Source organism: Mandrillus leucophaeus, unplaced genomic scaffold, assembly GCF_000951045.1.
Source record: "Mandrillus leucophaeus isolate KB7577 unplaced genomic scaffold, Mleu.le_1.0 Scaffold40, whole genome shotgun sequence".
NCBI lineage: Eukaryota > Metazoa > Chordata > Mammalia > Primates > Cercopithecidae > Mandrillus > Mandrillus leucophaeus.
This window is the reverse complement of record NW_012104254.1, coordinates 1,419,810-1,437,385: the sequence shown is the minus strand read 5'-3', so window position 1 is coordinate 1,437,385 and position 17,576 is coordinate 1,419,810. Positions and strand designations below refer to the sequence as shown.

General features: G+C 36.3%; 1 protein-coding gene across 2 annotated transcripts in view; it reads left to right on the top strand.

Annotated features, from left to right (window-relative positions):
* The window catches only part of AGPS (alkylglycerone phosphate synthase), a 175,811-nt gene that overhangs the window by 67,764 nt on the left and 90,471 nt on the right, over positions 1-17,576 (top strand). For both annotated transcript variants that reach the window (XM_011991846.1, XM_011991847.1), the window contains exon 9: positions 13,944-14,069. In XM_011991846.1, coding sequence (XP_011847236.1) covers positions 13,944-14,069 — 126 coding nt within the window. The remainder of the gene's footprint in view (positions 1-13,943; positions 14,070-17,576) is intronic.

Sequence of the window (17,576 nt, the reverse complement as noted above, 5' to 3'; positions counted from 1 at the left end):
GGTCGGGCTGCAGCAGCTGACCAGTACCGATCGTCCGGCACTCCCCAGTGAGATGAACCCAGTACCTCAGTTGAAAATGCCGAAATCACCGGTCTTCTGTGTCGCTGGCGCTGGGAGTTGGAGACTGAAGCTGCTCCTATTCGGCCATCTTGCCAGAACTTACTTTTTTGCCTCCAGTAGGCTATAACGTAGTTCCTACAGCTATTTTGATCCCAGTTAAAGTTCTTCCTCGTTAGTCTTCTATGCCCTTCAGATTCTACTTCAGTTGAGGTAACCAGTTTAAAACATCCTGCCTTTTCTTTCTGCAAGCTTAAAATGACACAAGTACAGAAGCTGGGTAGCACAGGTTTTAATTGCTTTAACTTGTAAATCACATTGATGTTAACATGATAAAATTTAATGGAAGCTGCTAACATGTCAATTATGGATTTGGAGAATTTTTTCTAGGTTTATTAAATATTTGGCTACTTTATTTTATTAGTTAATGTCTGAGGATGTCTGACTCGCATGTTTTTTCTGCTTAGGGACAGCATCACTAATAACCTCACATTATCTTTTTTTGTTTCTAACAGCTATTAGCTCTCACTGCAAACCTCAAATATAGCTCTTAGCTGTGTGACCTTGGGCAAGTTGCTCACCTTTAAGCCTCAGTTTCTTTACGTATAAAGTGGGGATCATAATTCCTACTTTGGGGTTTTTTGTCAAGATGAAATAAGTTAATAATGTGAACTCCTTAGAACTTTGATTCATTCCGCTAATTTTTATTGAGCACTATTTGTTTCATTCAGGCTGACTTTAAATATTCTTTTTATATGCTATAGACTCCAAAATTTATATTATCATCCTAGACTTCTTTCCTGAACTGGTATAGCCACTCGCCTAATTGATATCTCCACTTGCGTATTTACAGACATTTCAAACTCCGCATTTTAAAAACTGAATTTTTAAAGGAAAATTTTGCAACCTTGCCTCCAAAATGTGTCTGTTCTGTAGCCTTCTTCTCTTCAGGAGATGGAATTCAATCCCTTAGGCAGCTTGGGCCACAATCTTTGAAGTCATAGATTTTTGTTTTATGTTGCTTTATAATAGCTTGAGATATAATTATCATCTAATATGTATAATTTAATGTGTACAATTTGATGCGTTTTGACACATGAATATAACCATGAAACCATCATCACAATCAATATAATGAGGATATCCACCCACCCCAAGTTTTCCTCTTGCTCATTTATATTCCTTCCCTTCCCCACTCCCACCCACAACCCTTAAGCAACCCCCTAGCAATCACTGATTTGCTTTCTGTCACTGTAGATTTGTTTAAATTCCCTACAATTTTAATAAAGTGGAATCCTACAGCATGTGTGGGAGGGGGATCTGGCTTCTTTCACTAGGCATAATTATTTTGAAATTCAGCCATATTGTTGCATTTATCAGTAGTTCATTTCTTTTTATTGCTCAGCAGTATTCCATTGTATAGGTATGCCACTGTTTTGTTTATACATTCACCTGTTGATGAACACTTGGATTATTTCTGGTTTTGGGCTATTACAAATAAAGCTGCTATGATCACTCGTGTGCAGGTTTTTGTGTAGACATATACTTCCATTTCCTTTTGGTAAGTAACTGGAAATTGAATGAATAGATCAAAATGGTAGATACATATTTACCTTCTTGGGAAACTATGAAGTTTTTTCCCAGAGTGATTATATCATTTATATTTCCACCAGCACTGTATAAGAGTTCCAGTTTCTCCATATCCTTGCCAATACTTTGTATTGTTAGTCTTTTTAATTTTAGTCTAAACTTTAGTAGGTGCATAGTAGTATCTCATTGTAGGTTTGTTTTGTTTTTTTTATTTTGAGACAGAGTCTCACCCTGCTGCCCGAGCCGGAGTGCAGTGGCACGATCATGGCTCACTGCAGCCTTGACCTCCCTGGGCTTAGGCAATCCTCCCGCTTCAGCTTCCTGAGTAACTGAGACCACAGGCAAGTGCCACCATGCCTGGCTAATTTTTATATTTTTTTGTAGAGATGGAATTTTTTTGCCATGTTGCCCAGGCTGGTCCCGAACTCCTGGGCTCAAGTGTTCTGCCCACCTTGGCCTCCCAAAGTGTTGGGATTATAGGCACAGGCCCCTGGCCTCATTGTAGTTTTAATTTGTATTTCTCTAATCACTAGTGATGTTGAACATCTTTTCATGTGCTTATTTGCCATCCGTATATCTTTATTGGTGAAGTTCTCCTTAAATTATTTGCCCAATTTTAAGATTGGGTTGTTTTCTTACTATTGAGTTTTGGAATTCTTTATTTATTGTGGGAATAAGTCTTTTTTCAGGTATATGCTTTGCAAATATTTTCTCTCAGTCTGTGGTTTCTCTCTTCATTTTCTTACAGTATCTATAGAAGACCAGCTGTTTTTAATTTTAATGAAGCCCAGTGTATTAATTTGTCTTTGTATCATGCTTCTGCTATTGTATCATAATGCAAGGTTGTAGAGATTTTCTCCCATTTGAGTTTTATAATTTTTAGTCTTACATTTAGGTTTCTGATCAGTTTTGAAGATTTCTGAGTTATTATTTGTATATGGTGTAAAACTGGATTGATGTTAATGATTTTTGCATATGGATATCCAATTGTTCAGCACCATTTATTAGAAAAGATTATCCTTTCTTCACTGAGTTGACTTTGCACCATCATTTAAAAAAAAATCTGTTGTCTATATATGTCTGCTTCTAGTTCTGGACTCTATATATGTCTGTCTCTGTGCTAATACCATACTGTTTGGATTACTATAGCTTTATCATAAGTATTTTTTTCAAAGTTGTTCAGGCTGTTCTAGGTTCTTTGTATGCTGGTTTCTGTTAAAAAAAGAAAAAGTCCCATTGGGATTTTGATTGGGGTTGCATTGACTCTATATATCAGTTTGAGGAGACTGACAGCATAACAGTTTAGATTCTTCTGACCTGACCCATGAACATGGTATATCTTTAATTTTTTGTAGGTCTGTAATTTCTCTCAAGAGTGTCTTACGGTTTTCTAAGTACGTGTCTTTCATTCTTTCTTTCAAGATCTCATTCTGTTGTCCAGGCTGGAGTCTAGTGGCACCATCATAGCTCACTGTAACCTCAAACTCCTGGGCTTAAATGACCCTCCTGCTGCAGCCTCCCCAGTAGCTAGGCATGTGCCACCATGCTTGGCTAATTTTTTAATTTTTCTGGAAACAGGACCTTGCCATATTGCCCAGACTGGTCTCAAACTTCTTGCTTCAACCTATCATTCCACCTTGGCCTCCCAAAGTGTTGGGATTATCAGTATGAGCCACCATACCTGGCCTCGTATATTTTTAAAAATAGGATTTGTCCCTAAGGAGTACATATTTTTTGGTGCTGTTGTAATTGGTATTTTTAAAAATTGTCAGTTTCTGGTTGTTCTTTAATAGTGTATAAAAATACAGTTTTTTAAAATACTGATCTTATATCCTGCAACTTTACTAAATTCACTAAATTTTAACAAGCATTTTTTTGTATATCTCGTTGGATTTTTTACATAGATGGCTATGTTGTGTGTGATTAAGAACAGTTTTCTTTCTTTCTTTCCAATCTGTTTGCCTTTTTTTCTTTTTCTCACCTGATTGTACCGGCCAGATAATGTTGAAAATAAGTGAGACTTGTTCCTGATTTAGGAGAGATGTGTTCAGTCCTTTACTATTAAGTATTTGTTAACTATAGGTGTTTTTTGTAGATACCCTTTATCAAGTTGAAGAAGTCCCTTTCTTGTGTTAGTTTATAGAGTTTTAATTAGGAATGGATGATGGATTTGTGAAAGAAAATGTTATTTTGTGTCTTATAGTAGAGGTTAAGTTGAAGTAATTTATTTGAGTTCAGTCTTATTTTCTAAAGTAGAAAATCAGTGCTAATTTTTTTTCCCAATTATTGCTTTAGTGACATGCCACAAATTTTGATATATTTATTTTCATTAATTTGAAAATATTTTCTACTTTTTTGATTTTTTTCTTTGATCCATGGTTTACTCACCATGTATATATGTTATTTAGTTCCCAATTATTTTGGGATTTTTCCAGATATCTTTCTGTCATTGATTTCTATATTCTGTTGTGTTCAGAAAACATACTTGATATGACTTGAATCCTTTCAAATTTATTGCTACTTGTTTTATGGCCCACAGTACAGCCTATTTTTAAAATGTTCCATGTGCATTTGCAAAGAATGTACTTTCCTGCTGCTGTTTGGTGGAGTAGTCTTTAAATGTCTGTTAGGTGAGATTGACTTATAATGTAATTCAGATCTCTTATATTTTTTATTTTCTGTCTACTTGTTCTGTCAGTTATTGAAGGGGGATATTAAAACCTCCAACAATAATTGTAGATTTGTATATTTCTTCTTGCAGTTCTATTTTTGCTTGGTATATTTTAAAGCTCGATTATTAGGGGGATAAATGTTCAGGATTGTTATGGCTTCTTGATTAATTGACCCTTTTGTCATTATGAAATGACCTCCTTTATTTGTGATAACATGCTTTGCTCTGAAATCTGCTTTTTCTGATATTAAAATAGCTATTGGAGTTTTCTTAGCATATCTTTTTGCTTTTTCCATTATTTTACTTTTAATTAGTTTGTATCTTTATATTTAGAATGTTTTTCTTATAGGCAGCATATAATTGGTTCTTTTCTTTTTATCTAATTTGACAATCACTACCTTTTCATTGAGGTGTTTAGATCATTTATCTTCAGTGTGATTTATTGTGGTTTAGTTTAAATCTGTCATCTTACTATTCATTTTCTGTATTTCCCATCTGTTTTTGTTTTTCTTTTCCTCTTTTACTGCCTTTTTGGGATTTTAAAAAAATGATATGTTTTATCTCTTTAGTTTCTTTAGTAGCTTTAAATTTTTGTTTTGTTTTTAGGATTTGTAGTATACATCCTTAACTTGTATCAGCTACCTTTGAGTGATACTGTAACACTTTGCAGTATCATTTAAAAAATTTAAATAATATGAAAGTATCTTGTGTATTTACCCATCTAGTTAACCTTTCCAATACCCTTAATTTTGTCTGATGTTATTTGCCTTCTGCTTAAAGGACTTCTTTTAACATGACTTTAGTGTGGGTCTCCTGTTGGCAAATTCTAATTTTGTCTGAAAATATCTTTCTTTCACCTTTGTTTTTAAAGAAGATATTTGAAGTGAGTATATAATTGTAGATTGATAGTCTTTCAGCAGTACAAAGATGTTGCTCCACTGTTAACTCACTTTATTGCTTTTCATGAGATATCTGGTATTATCTTTGTCTTTGTTTCTGTGTATGTAATATGTTTTTTTCCCCGCTGGCTACTTTTTTTTCCCTTTGAGACAGAGTTTCGCTCTTGTTGCCCAGGCTGGAGTGCAATGGCACGATCTCGGCTCACCGCAACCTCCGCCTCCCAGGTTCAAGTGATTCTTCTGCCTCAGCCTCCAGAGTAACTAGGATTACAGGCATGCACCACATGCCTGGCTAATACTATATTTTTAGTAGAGATGGGGTTTCACCATGTTGGTCAGGCTGGTCTAAAACTCCTGACCTCTGGTGATCCACCACCTCAGCCTCCCAAAATGCTGGGATTATAGGCATGAGCCACCACACCCAGCCTAGGTTGCAGACTTTATGATGCTTAACCTAAATACTTCAGCACCATCTCCTAAAAACAGAAGAATAGTGTTCTTCTTTATAACTACAATACCATTATCATGTCTAAGAAAATCAGTAGTAATTTCTTCCTTTTTTTTTTTTTTTTTTTGAGACAGAGCCTCGCTCTGTCGCCCAGCAGGCTGGAGTGCGTCCCAACCTCTGCCTCCTGGGTTCAAGTGATTCTCCCGCCTCAGCCTCCTGAGTAGCTGGGATTACAGGCATGAGCCACCATGCCCGGCTAATTTTGTAGTTTTAGTAGAGACGGCGTTTCTCCATGTTGGTCAGGCTGGTCTTGAACTCCCGACCTCAGGTGATTTCGCCCGCCTCAGCCTCCCAAAGTGCTGGGATTACAGGCGTGAGTCACTGTGCCTGGCCCCCTCTGGCTACTTTTAAGATTTTCGTGTTATTACTGGTTTGAGCAATTTGATTGTCATGGACCTTGGTGTAGTTTTTCTCTGTGTTTCTTTTGTTGAGGATTTGTTAAGCTTTTTTGATTTGTGGCTTTATAGTTTTCATCTAATTTTGACAAACTTTGTCCATTATTTCTTCAACTATCCAACAAACCCCCCTCCCCGCCGACCTTTAGGGACTCTGTTTACTCACTTATTAGGCTCTTTGAAGTTCCACAGCTCACTGCTACTCTTTTCATTGTTTTCTTTTAGTTCCTGTTGCCATGTCTTGAAGTTCACTACTGTTTTATTTTGCTATGTCTTTTCTGCTCTTAATCCCATTAAATATATTTTTAATTTCAGACATTATATTTTTCATCTCCAGATGTTTAATTTGGGTCTTTTTATATGTTGCATGTCTCTACTTAACTTTTTGAACATATGGAATACAATTATAATAACTGTTTTAATGTTCTTGTCAGCTGTGTCTAACATGTGTGTTAGTTCTGGATTGGTTTTGATTTTCACCCCATAATGATTATGGGGTGTTTTCCCACTTCTTTGTAGCTTGATAATTTTTATTTTTTAATTTTATTTTTATTATATGTATATATTTTTTATTTTTATTTTTATTTTTATATTTTTAATTTTGAATGGTAATTTTTGATTAGATGGTAGCCATTGTGAATTTTGATGTTTTTCAATTCTACAAATATTCTTCAGTTTTTTTCCTGGGATGCACTTATTTGGAAACAGTTGATCCTTTAGTTGTTGCTTTTATGATCTTTTGCTTTTTTCAGTCTGAGGCTAATTATTTTCCACTATTGTGGTATGACATTCTTGGGTATCCTACCTAATATTCTATGAATTAAGAGTTTTCTCACTTGGGCTAGTGGAAACAGGTACTGTTTCTGGCCCTCTGTGAGTGCTGGCACTGTTCTCTAATCTACTGGTGTCCAACCCTTTGAATGTGAGGACTTTGGTGGCAGATATCATGAAAATTATGCATAGACCTTTTTTTTTTTAAGCTCGTCAGCTATTGTTAGTGTTAGTGTATTTTATGGGTGGCCCAAGACAATTCTTCTTCTTTCAGTGTGGCCCAGGGAAGCCAAAAGATTGGACACCCGTGCTCTAATCCATCTAGATTATTTCTTCCTCTGATCTTTGGTATTTCACTCACTTGCATTTACGTTTCAGTATTCTGCTGAAGACCTGAGGGGTATGCTCTGCAGCTCTCCAGGCATCTTTCTTTGTGCTGCTTTTTTCTGTACTTTTTCCTATGAACTCTAAATGCCTTGATTGCCCACAGCTCTATGCTCAATCTCAACTCAGTGTTTGCCAAGTTCAGCCTGGATTCTGTTTCCGTGGAGTGCTAAACTAGGGTCAAGTCACAGTGCTCACCACCTTTGTTTACTTTCTCATAGGGATCACCATCCTTCCTGACTGCATGTTCAGTGTTTGAAAACTTTTTTTTTTCTTTTTTAAAATACAGGAATGGGGTCTCGCTATGTTGTCCAGGTTGATCTTGAGCTCCTGGCATCAAGTGATCCTCCCACCTCAGCCTCCTAAAGTGTTAGGATTACAGGCGTGAGCCACCATGCCTGCCTGTTCCTTCTATTTTTCTGTGTTTTAGTCTTTTTAGGTAGGAGGGTAAATCCTAGCTCCTTTTACTTCAGTTTGGGTAGAGGGGGAAGTTCCTGCTTTGCTTTTTATTTTTTTCATCACACTTCTAATTTTTCTGTATAATTTAATGATGACTCTTACTAATTTCAGTTTCCTTTACTATTTCTCCTTTTTGTTTTTTTTAGCAGCATATACATTTTTCTCAATATTTCTCTATAATATAAACACCATAATTTAGGGACTTTTAAAGTGATATATCTGAAGCTCAACTCATAGTCAATAAATATTTGTTGTTTCAGTGTTGAATTGGAACACAAGTGAGATAAAGTTTTTATTCCCGTAGAGCTTCATGGCACATGGTAAATGGTTAATGAACACAGTTATTTTTATCTAGCATAGTATGGGGCAGAGATGTTATTTTATTAAAAAAGAAATCTTGAGTCAGGCATGGTGGCTTATGACTATAATTCCAGCACTTTGGGAGGCCAAAGCAGGAGGAATGCTTGAGCCCAGGATTTGAGGCTGCAATGAGCCATGATTGTGCCATTATACTCCAGTTTGGGAGACAGAGTGAGACACTTCCTCAGGGAACGTGGGGGATGAATGTTTGATTAATTGTATGAGTAAATCTGTGGACCTTTCTTCAGCAAATTTTTCTTACCAGCTAATGGCATTAACAGAGACACAGACCTTTAAAGGAGAAAGTGGCCAAATGTATATGATCTTAGATACCATTTATTAAGCACTTACTATGCACCAGCAATTGTTTCTCACTAAATTTGCATATTGTGGTATACTGTGGTATGCAAATTTTCTAGCAACAATAAATGACAAGTTTCAAACCCAGGGATTTTTGTTTGTTTTCTTAAACTTTTTGGCAAGAAAAACCCAGGTTTTCAACCATTACACTTTCTTCACTTATTTAGTAGGAAGTTAGTAAGATTTTAAAGAAGTAAATTTAAAGTGGTGTGGTAGAGCTCCTTCAGCATTGGGAACATCTGTTTTTTTTGGTATCTTTATCTTTTGCTTTACACAATTCCTGGTATATAGTACCTTCTTGTAATTGGAGAAGGTAATGAAGTAACCTCCCAGACAAAATAAACAAATTAATAGTATATATAATATTGGATATACTGATAGAAATAAAGTGTAACACCCCACTGTCAATACTAGACAGGTCAATGAGACAGAAAATTAACAAGGATATTCAGGACTTGAACTCAGCTCTGGACCAAGCACAGCTAATAGACATCTACAGAGCTCTCCACCCCAAATCAACAGAATATATATTCTTCTCAGTACCTCATTGCACTTATTCTAAAATTGACCACATAATTGGAAGTAAAACACTCCTCAGCAAATGCAAAAGAACAGAAATCATAACAGTCTCTCAGACCACAGTGCAATCAAATTAGAACTCAGGGTTAAGAAACTCACTCAAAACTGCACAACTACATGGAAACTGAACAACCTGCTCTTGAATGACTACTGGATAAATAACTAAATGAAGGCAGAAATAAAGATGTTCTTTGAAACCAGTGAGAACGAAGACACAATGTACCAGAATTTCTGGGACACATCTAAAGCAGTGTGTAGAGGGAAATTTATGGCACTAAATGCCCACAAGAGAAAGCAGGAAAGATCTAAAATTGACACCCTAACATCAAAATTAAAAGAACTAGAGAAGCAACAGCAAACAAATTCAAACGCTAGCAGAAGACATGAAATAACTAAGATCAGAGCAGAACTGAAGGAGATAGAGACACAAAAAACCCTTAAAAAAATCAATGAATCCAGGAACTGTTTTTTGAAAATATCAACAAAATAGACCGCTAGCCAGACTAATAAAGAAGAAAAGAGAGAAGAACCAAATACATGCAATAAAAAAATCTGTAGGGGATATCTCCACTGATCCCACAGAAATACAAACTACCATCAGAGAATACTATAAACGCCTCTACACAAATCAACTAGAAAATCTAGAAGAAATGGATAAATTCCTGGACACATACACCCTCCCAAGTCTAAGCCAGGAAGAAGTCAAATCCCTGAATAAACCAATAAGAAGTCCTGAAATTGAGGCAGTAATTAATAGCCTACCAACCAAAAAAAGTACAGGACTAGATGGATTCACAGCCGAATTATACCAGAGATGCAAAGAGGAGCTGGTACCATTCCTTCTGAAACTATTCCGGGCAGAGACACAACAAAAAAAGAAAATTTCAGGCCAACATCCCTGATGAACATTGATACGAAAATCCTCAATAAAGTACTGGCAAACCGAACAAATCCAGCAGCACATCAAAAACCTTATCCACCACAAGCAAGTTGGCTTCATACCTGGGATGCAAGGCTGGTTCAACATATGCAAATCAACCAACATAATCCATCACAGAAACAGAACCAATGACAAAAACCACATGATAATCTCAATAGATGCAGAAAAGGCCTTCGATAAAATTCAGCACCCCTTCATTCTAAAAACTCTCAATAAACTAGGCATCGATGGAACGTATCTCAAAATATTAAGAGCTATTTATGACAAACCCACAGCCAATATCATAGTGAATGGGCAAAAACTGGAAGCATTCCCTTTGAAAACTGGCACAAGACAAGGATGCCCTCTCTCACCACTCCTATTCAACATAGTATTGGAAGTTCTGGCCAGGGCAATCAGGCAAGAGAAAGAAATAAAGGGTATTCAGATAGGAAGAGAGGAAGTCAAATTGTCTCTGTTTGCAGATGACATGATTGTATATTTAGAAAACCCCATCGTCTCAGCCCAGTATCTCCTTAAGCTGATAAACAACTTCAGCAGAGTCTCAGGATACAAAATCAATGTGCAAAAGTCACAAGCATTCTTATACACCAATAACAGACAAACAGAGAGCCAAATCATGAGTGAACTCCCATTCACAGTTGCTACTAAGAGAATAAAATACGTACAAATACAACTTACAAGGGATGTGAAGGACCTCTTCAAGGAGAACTACAAACCACTGCTCAAGAAAATAAAAGAGGACACAAACAGATGCAAAAACATTCCATGCTCATGGATGGGAAGAATCAATATCATGAAAATGGCCATACTGCCCAAAGTAATTTATAGATGCAATGCTATTCCTATCAAGCTACCACTGACTTTCTTCACAGAATTGGAAAAAACTACTTTAAACTTCATATGGAACCAAAAAAGAGCCCACGTAGCCAAGACAATCCTGGGCAAGAAGAATAAAGCTGGAGGCATCACGCTACCTGACTTCAAACTATACTACAAGGCTACAGTAACCAAAACAGCATGGTACTGGTACCAAAACAGATATATAGACCAATGGGAAAGAACGCAGGCCTCAGAAATAACACTATGCATCTACAACCATCCGATCTTTGACAAACCGGATACACACAAGCAATGGGGGAAAGATTCCCTATTTAAGCAATGATGTTGGGAAAACTGGCTAGCCATCTGCAGAAAACTGAAACTGGACCTCTTCCTTACACCTTATACAAAAATCAACTCAAGATGGATCAAAGACTTAAACGTAAGACCTAGGACCATAAAAATCCTAGAAGAAAACCTGGGCAATACCATTCAGGACATAGGCATGGGCAAAGGCTTCATGTCTAAAACACCAAAAGCAATGGCAACAAAAGCCAAAAGTGATAAATGGGGTCTAATTAAACTAAAGAGCTGCTGCACAGCAAAAGAAACTATCATCAGAGTGAACAGACAACCTACAGAATGGGGGAAAATTTTTGCAATCTATCCATCTGACAAAGGGCTAATATCCAGAATCTACAAAGAACATAAACAAATTTACAAGAAAAAAACAACCCTGTCGAAAAATGGGCAACGGATATGAACAGACACTTTTCAAAAGAAGACATTTATGCAGCCAACAGACATGAAAAAAAATGCTCATCATCACTGGTCATTAGCAAAATGCAAATCAAAACCACAATGAGATACCATCTCACGCCAATTAGAATGGCGATCAATAAAAAGTCAGGAAACAACACATGCTGGAGAGGTTGTGGAAAAATAGGAATGCTTTTATGCTGTTGGTGGGAGTGTAAATTAGTTCAACCATTGTGGAAGACGGTGTGACAATTCCTCAAGGATCTAGAACTAGAAATACCATTTGACCCAGCAATCCCATTATTGGGCATATACCCGAAGGATTATAAATCAGCCTATGATAAAGACACATGCACATGTATGTTTATTGCATCACTATTCACAATAGCGAAGACTTGGAACCAACCCAAATGTCCATCAATGATAGAATGGATTAAGAAAATGTGGCACATATACACCATGGAATACTATGCAGCCATAAAAATGGATGAGTTCATGTCGTTTGCAGGGACAGGGATAAAGCTGGAAACCATCATTCTCAGCAAACTGTCACAAGATCAGAAAACCAAACACCACATGTTCTCACTCATAAGTGTGAGTTGAACAATGAGAACACATGGATACAGGGAGGGGAACATCACACACTAGGGCCTGCAATGGGGTGGGAGGCTAGGGGAGGGATAACATTAGGAGAAATACTTAATGTAGATGATGGGTTGATGGGTGCAGCAAACCACCATGTCACATGTATACCTATGTAACAAAACTGCACGTTCTGCACGTGTAACCCAGAACTTAAAGTATAATAATAAAAACAATGCAAGTAAGAGGTACCACTTGGGGAACCATCAGTTAAAACAAGTGATTTAACTGTTTCCCATCTGTGAAAATAGGAATAATAATAGTGTCAGCTTCATAGGGTTGTTGAGCAGATTAAATGAATTAACACACCTACAAAAAAAAAGAGAAATAGTTAAAGTGTGTACTAAATGATTTGCTTCTGTATAATGTCGAAGTTTGTTTTGTCATGAGAGTATGTGAAACCTGTCTTTGCTGTACCTGGTACATCTTAGGGCTCCATGAATATCTTTTCTTCTTTTCCCAATTTCATAAAATTGAGTAAAAGGTTATGTTTTAAAAGAAAATTCAGGAACAGTAGTGTTTTAAGAGAAAATAATTTGTAGTATTTTGTTTGGAGATGGAGTTAGGGAAGAAATATTATGTAACAGTCTGATAATCTTCATTTATCATAAATAAATGGCTCTTCAGCCATTTAAGCTTCTTTTTTATAGATGGATATTAACCTCTTAAATCTAAATAACATACTGAATATTTAGTGGAGAAACTTTTATTATATAACAGTTGATGTCTTTTAAAATCTTGTTTCCTAGCAGCAAAATTAGAATAGATAGAGAATTTGTATTGCTGATATGCAAAACCTAACAAATTATATTTAACCTGATAGGCTTTCATATTTCGGATTACAACTTTCACACCATACTTAAATACAAATATACAGATGTGGCTGATATATTCTACATCTCTGCGTGGCTTACTTGAAAAATAGAACAGTTGCTTAACTCGATGACTATCAAAATGGTCAACACAGATTGATGGGCTTGAGTGCAGCAGACAGTGGGTATGCAGATGGTGGTGTCTGTACCGTTTGAGAAGAGATGGCTGAGTCTTTAAAATGATTTCACTGGAATGGCTTTGGTGGTGTTGCAGTAAAGGGCATCTATTCAATCTCAGGTGCTGTGCAGATGGCAAAGCCAAGATAACGTAGAAAAATGAGAAACAAGTGACTATTTAATGTACAGTAATGCATGATCTGCATCACAAGTAAATGACAGTATTACATGCAGGAAACCTAGCCAGATGCCTGTACATTAAAACACATGACTCCTTGAGAGAATTAAATACAGGCAATTTGCTCAGATTTTCTGCAGGCCTGCTGCATATTACATTAGGGTAGAGAGAACAAGAGATTAAGTGCTTTATTTATTGAAAGTGTTTAGGTAAAGTTGGCAGTTAATTAAACATAATCCAATCTCCATATATTTAAATTACCTCTTTGTAGAAAAGTGGGGAAGAACAGCTGGCCTTAAAACAAAAGGATGTAAGGAGTATGATTATCTGGTGAACCTGTGAAAACTAGAACTTCTTTTAGACTACATTTTTCAATTTTGTAACATTTTCCAGTAGGCAAAAGCTTAAAAAAAATTTTTAGGACTAGTGTGATGAAAGTATCTTTTTTTTTTGCTATGTAGGAATTAATAAATTCAAATATCAATGACATGGAAATTTTAAAGTGAGAGGAGTTAATGTGTTGAATGCTGTGTGTAATGGGACCATTTTCACTGTAAAATGTTACATTTTTGTTTTTCAGCTTAAAGAAAGTGGTTATTGTACAGGTCATGAACCAGATTCACTGGAGTTCAGTACTGTAGGAGGATGGGTATCTACTCGGGCATCAGGCATGAAGAAGAATATCTATGGCAATATCGAGGACCTGGTAAATATTTTTCTAGTTATTATGTAATAATTGATTAGTATATAGATATTACAAAATGATTAGAAGCCTTTAAAAATTAACAGTTGGGGCCAGGCACGGTGGCTCACGCCTGTAATCCCAGCACTTTGGGAGGCCGAGGCAGGCGGATCATGAGGTCAGGAGATTGAGACTGTGCTGGCTAACACTGTGAAACCCTGTCTCTACTAAAAATACAAAAAAAAATTAGCCGGACGTGGTGGCGGGCGCCTGTAGTCCCAGCTACTTGCGAGGCTGAGGCAGGAGAATGGTGTGAACCTGGGAGGCGGAGCTTGCAGTGAACTGAAATTGTGCCCCTGCACTCCAGCCTGGGCGACAGAGTGAGACTGCATCTCAAAAAAAAAAAAAAAAAAGAGTTGGACAGTAGATCCCCCCTCCCATAAGTATACTCCTTTTGACTATAATAACATTGAACATGTATAGTAGAAAGTTAACCAAAACACAACTGTGGTCATTATTTAAGGATGCCCCTTTTCAGGTGACTACGTTTTAAGCTTTGTAGATGTTTCACAGTATCCAGCTCATGAAATACAGTCAGCTCTCTATATCCACTGGTTTCGTATCCACAGATTCAACCAAATGCAGCTCAAAAATATTTGGAAAAAAAAAAATAACAATACCACAAGGAAAATAATACAAAAAGTACAGTAGAACAACAATTTACATAGTATTTACATTGTATTAGATATTCATAAATATTCTAAAATGATTTAAAGCATGTGAGAGGATGTGCATAGGTGTTATGCAAATACTGTGCTGTTTTATGTAAGGGACTTGAGTACTATGGATTTCGGTATCCTTGAAGGTCCTAGAACCAGTTCTTTGGCGATACTGAGGGATGTCTGTATACAAATATTATTTTACAAGCCTTGTGGAAATGAAGTCTTCAACTCTACCATGATTTTAGTCCATTTACTTAGATGATTTCATTGTTGCTACTCTGTTTCCTTAGGAGATTTTGCATTTTTCTGAAAATAATTTTTCCTGTATAGAATTAAAAAGGCTGATTGAAATTGTTCTACCAAGTAGTGGTATGACCTGTCATGTTTTATGTTCACACTACTTTTTGTAGCTGATATGGTGCCACTTTGCTGGGAGTTAGTATAATAATAGTATAAAATTCTGGGCACCCTAGTTAGGGATTAGGTATCATTTGTTCCATTTGTAGCTTTTTCAGTGATTAGTTGTGTGAATTTGTACAAATTGGTTTACCTTTCTAAACTTCAGTTTCCTCTTCTGTAAAATAGAATAATGATATTTGCTGCATAGAATTATTGTGAGGAGTAAAGGACATAAAATGAAAACTCAAAATCTCTGGTGTGTAGTAGGTGCTTCATAAATGTTGTTTCCTTATCGTCAGTATTTTCATAGTAGTTTAAAAGAACTTTAATTTGAGACTATTAAATGATGTTCCCAACATTATTCCTGGAGCTGTTTAGCTTTGCTTTTGAAATCTAAAGTTTCCACATTTTCATCAATATCTTTGTTGATAGGAATATTAAATCTTTAATAAAATATGTTGGTTCTTTATAGTTAACACCAAGGAATTTAAAACTTTTGTCTATATTGTGAATAATACTTTTTAAATATTTCCATTATCCTATTTATTTTTCTTTATTCAGGACATTTAGAAAAGCACATTTTTCTTTTTGCAGTTAAAATAATCTAAATTCAGTTCTGGGGAGAAAATTTGATTCTTTTGCTATTGGATTATTAAGGACTTTATCAATGTTAAGCAAATATTTGGTAAACAGCTACCTTTAGCACTGTGAAAACATGTAATTTAATCATTTTTTGGAGATATTTAAGGGATACAAAGTAAAAGTGTACATCCTAGTGTAATTGTTTGCATTAATAATTACTTAGCACATTTTATTTTATTTTATTTTTGTTTGTTTGTTTGTTTTTGAGACGGAATTTCGCTCTTGTTGCCCAGGCTGGAGTGCAATGGCGCAATCTCAGCTCACCACAACCTTTGCCTCCCGAGTTCAAGCGATTCTCCTGCCTCAGCCTCCAGAGTAGCTGGGATTACAGGCATGCACCACCTTGTCCAGCTCATTTTGTATTTTTAGTAGAGACAGGGTTTCTCCATGTTGGCCAGGCTGGTCTCGAACTCCTGACCTGAGGTAATCCTCCCACCTCAGCCTCCCAAAGTACTGGAATTACAGGCATGAGCCACCGCACCTGGCCAGCACATTTTATTTTTAACTTAAATTTTTAAACTCTGCAATATATAGTATTCTCTGAAGCTGTCTTAATTTATATTATTTGCTTTTGTGAAAATTTTACTAAAGTTGATAGTCTTTTAATACGTGTGGTTACAATGGAACCCATGAAAAAAATTAAGGAACATGTTAATATACTTCTTAACAGTGAATATTTAATTAAAGCACAGTAAGTAATGATGCTCATAGCTTAGTTAACTGTTTGAAAAAAGTTGAAGATAGTTGTTTAGTCCAAATTTTTTAAAAATTTAAGTTTTAACATCTGAAGAGTCAGAAGTCTGTGTACAGTGGGATAAACTTTTCATCTTAAATTCTGGTTCCCACTTGTTTTCAAGGTCATTTTAAGGAATTCCAACAATAGTCCATCTCAAATACTTAATTTAGTGAATGTCTCTTCACTAACCAATTTCCTGAGCATATCTGATTACACTTTCTTATGCTAGTGTTATAGAGCTGAAGCTCATCGCTATTAGTGGTAATCCATTGCTTCTGTGAAAGGAGCCTTGCTACATTTTTCAGTTATGAAGCACTATTAGAAGGAAAAACATTGACCTCTGTAGTGACAAAACCAAACTAAAAATTCTGGATCTTCACAAAATAAAGTATGATGCAGTGAGCATTTCATTTTGAAGAATTTTTGAAGAAAATGCTTCTTTTAAAATTATAATTGTGAATAGACAATTCAAGCAATTAGAAACTTGTTTTTTATTTAAAAATATTAATTACAGAAGTATAAAAAATGTATGCTATAGCTGGGCATGGTAGTTCACACCTGTAATCCCAGCACTTTGAGAGGACAAGGCTTGAGGCCAGGAGTTGGAGACCAGGCTGGGCAACATAGCAAGACGTCATCTCTACAAAAAATTAAAAAATTAGCTGGGCATGGTAGCACATGCTGTAGCTCTAGCTACTCAGGAGGCTGGAGTGGGAGAATTGCTTGAGCCCAGGAGTTTGAAGTTACAGTGAGCTATCATCCCACCACTGCACTCCAGCCTGGGTGACAAAGCAAGACCCTATTGTTTTTTTTTTAAGTGTCATGTGTATATTAAATACATATCATTTTGAACACTTTTAACATCTTCGTATTCATCCTTCTGTCATGGGATTCTTGGGATGTCAGTTTTTTAGCCAGAAACCTCTGGCTGGCAGCACCTTTGCCCAAGTTTTGCTTGGGCCCACTAGGCTTGTTCAGCCCACTCGGCCTGGCAGGCTGTGCTTGGCTCATGCTACTGGTCTGGATCCCATG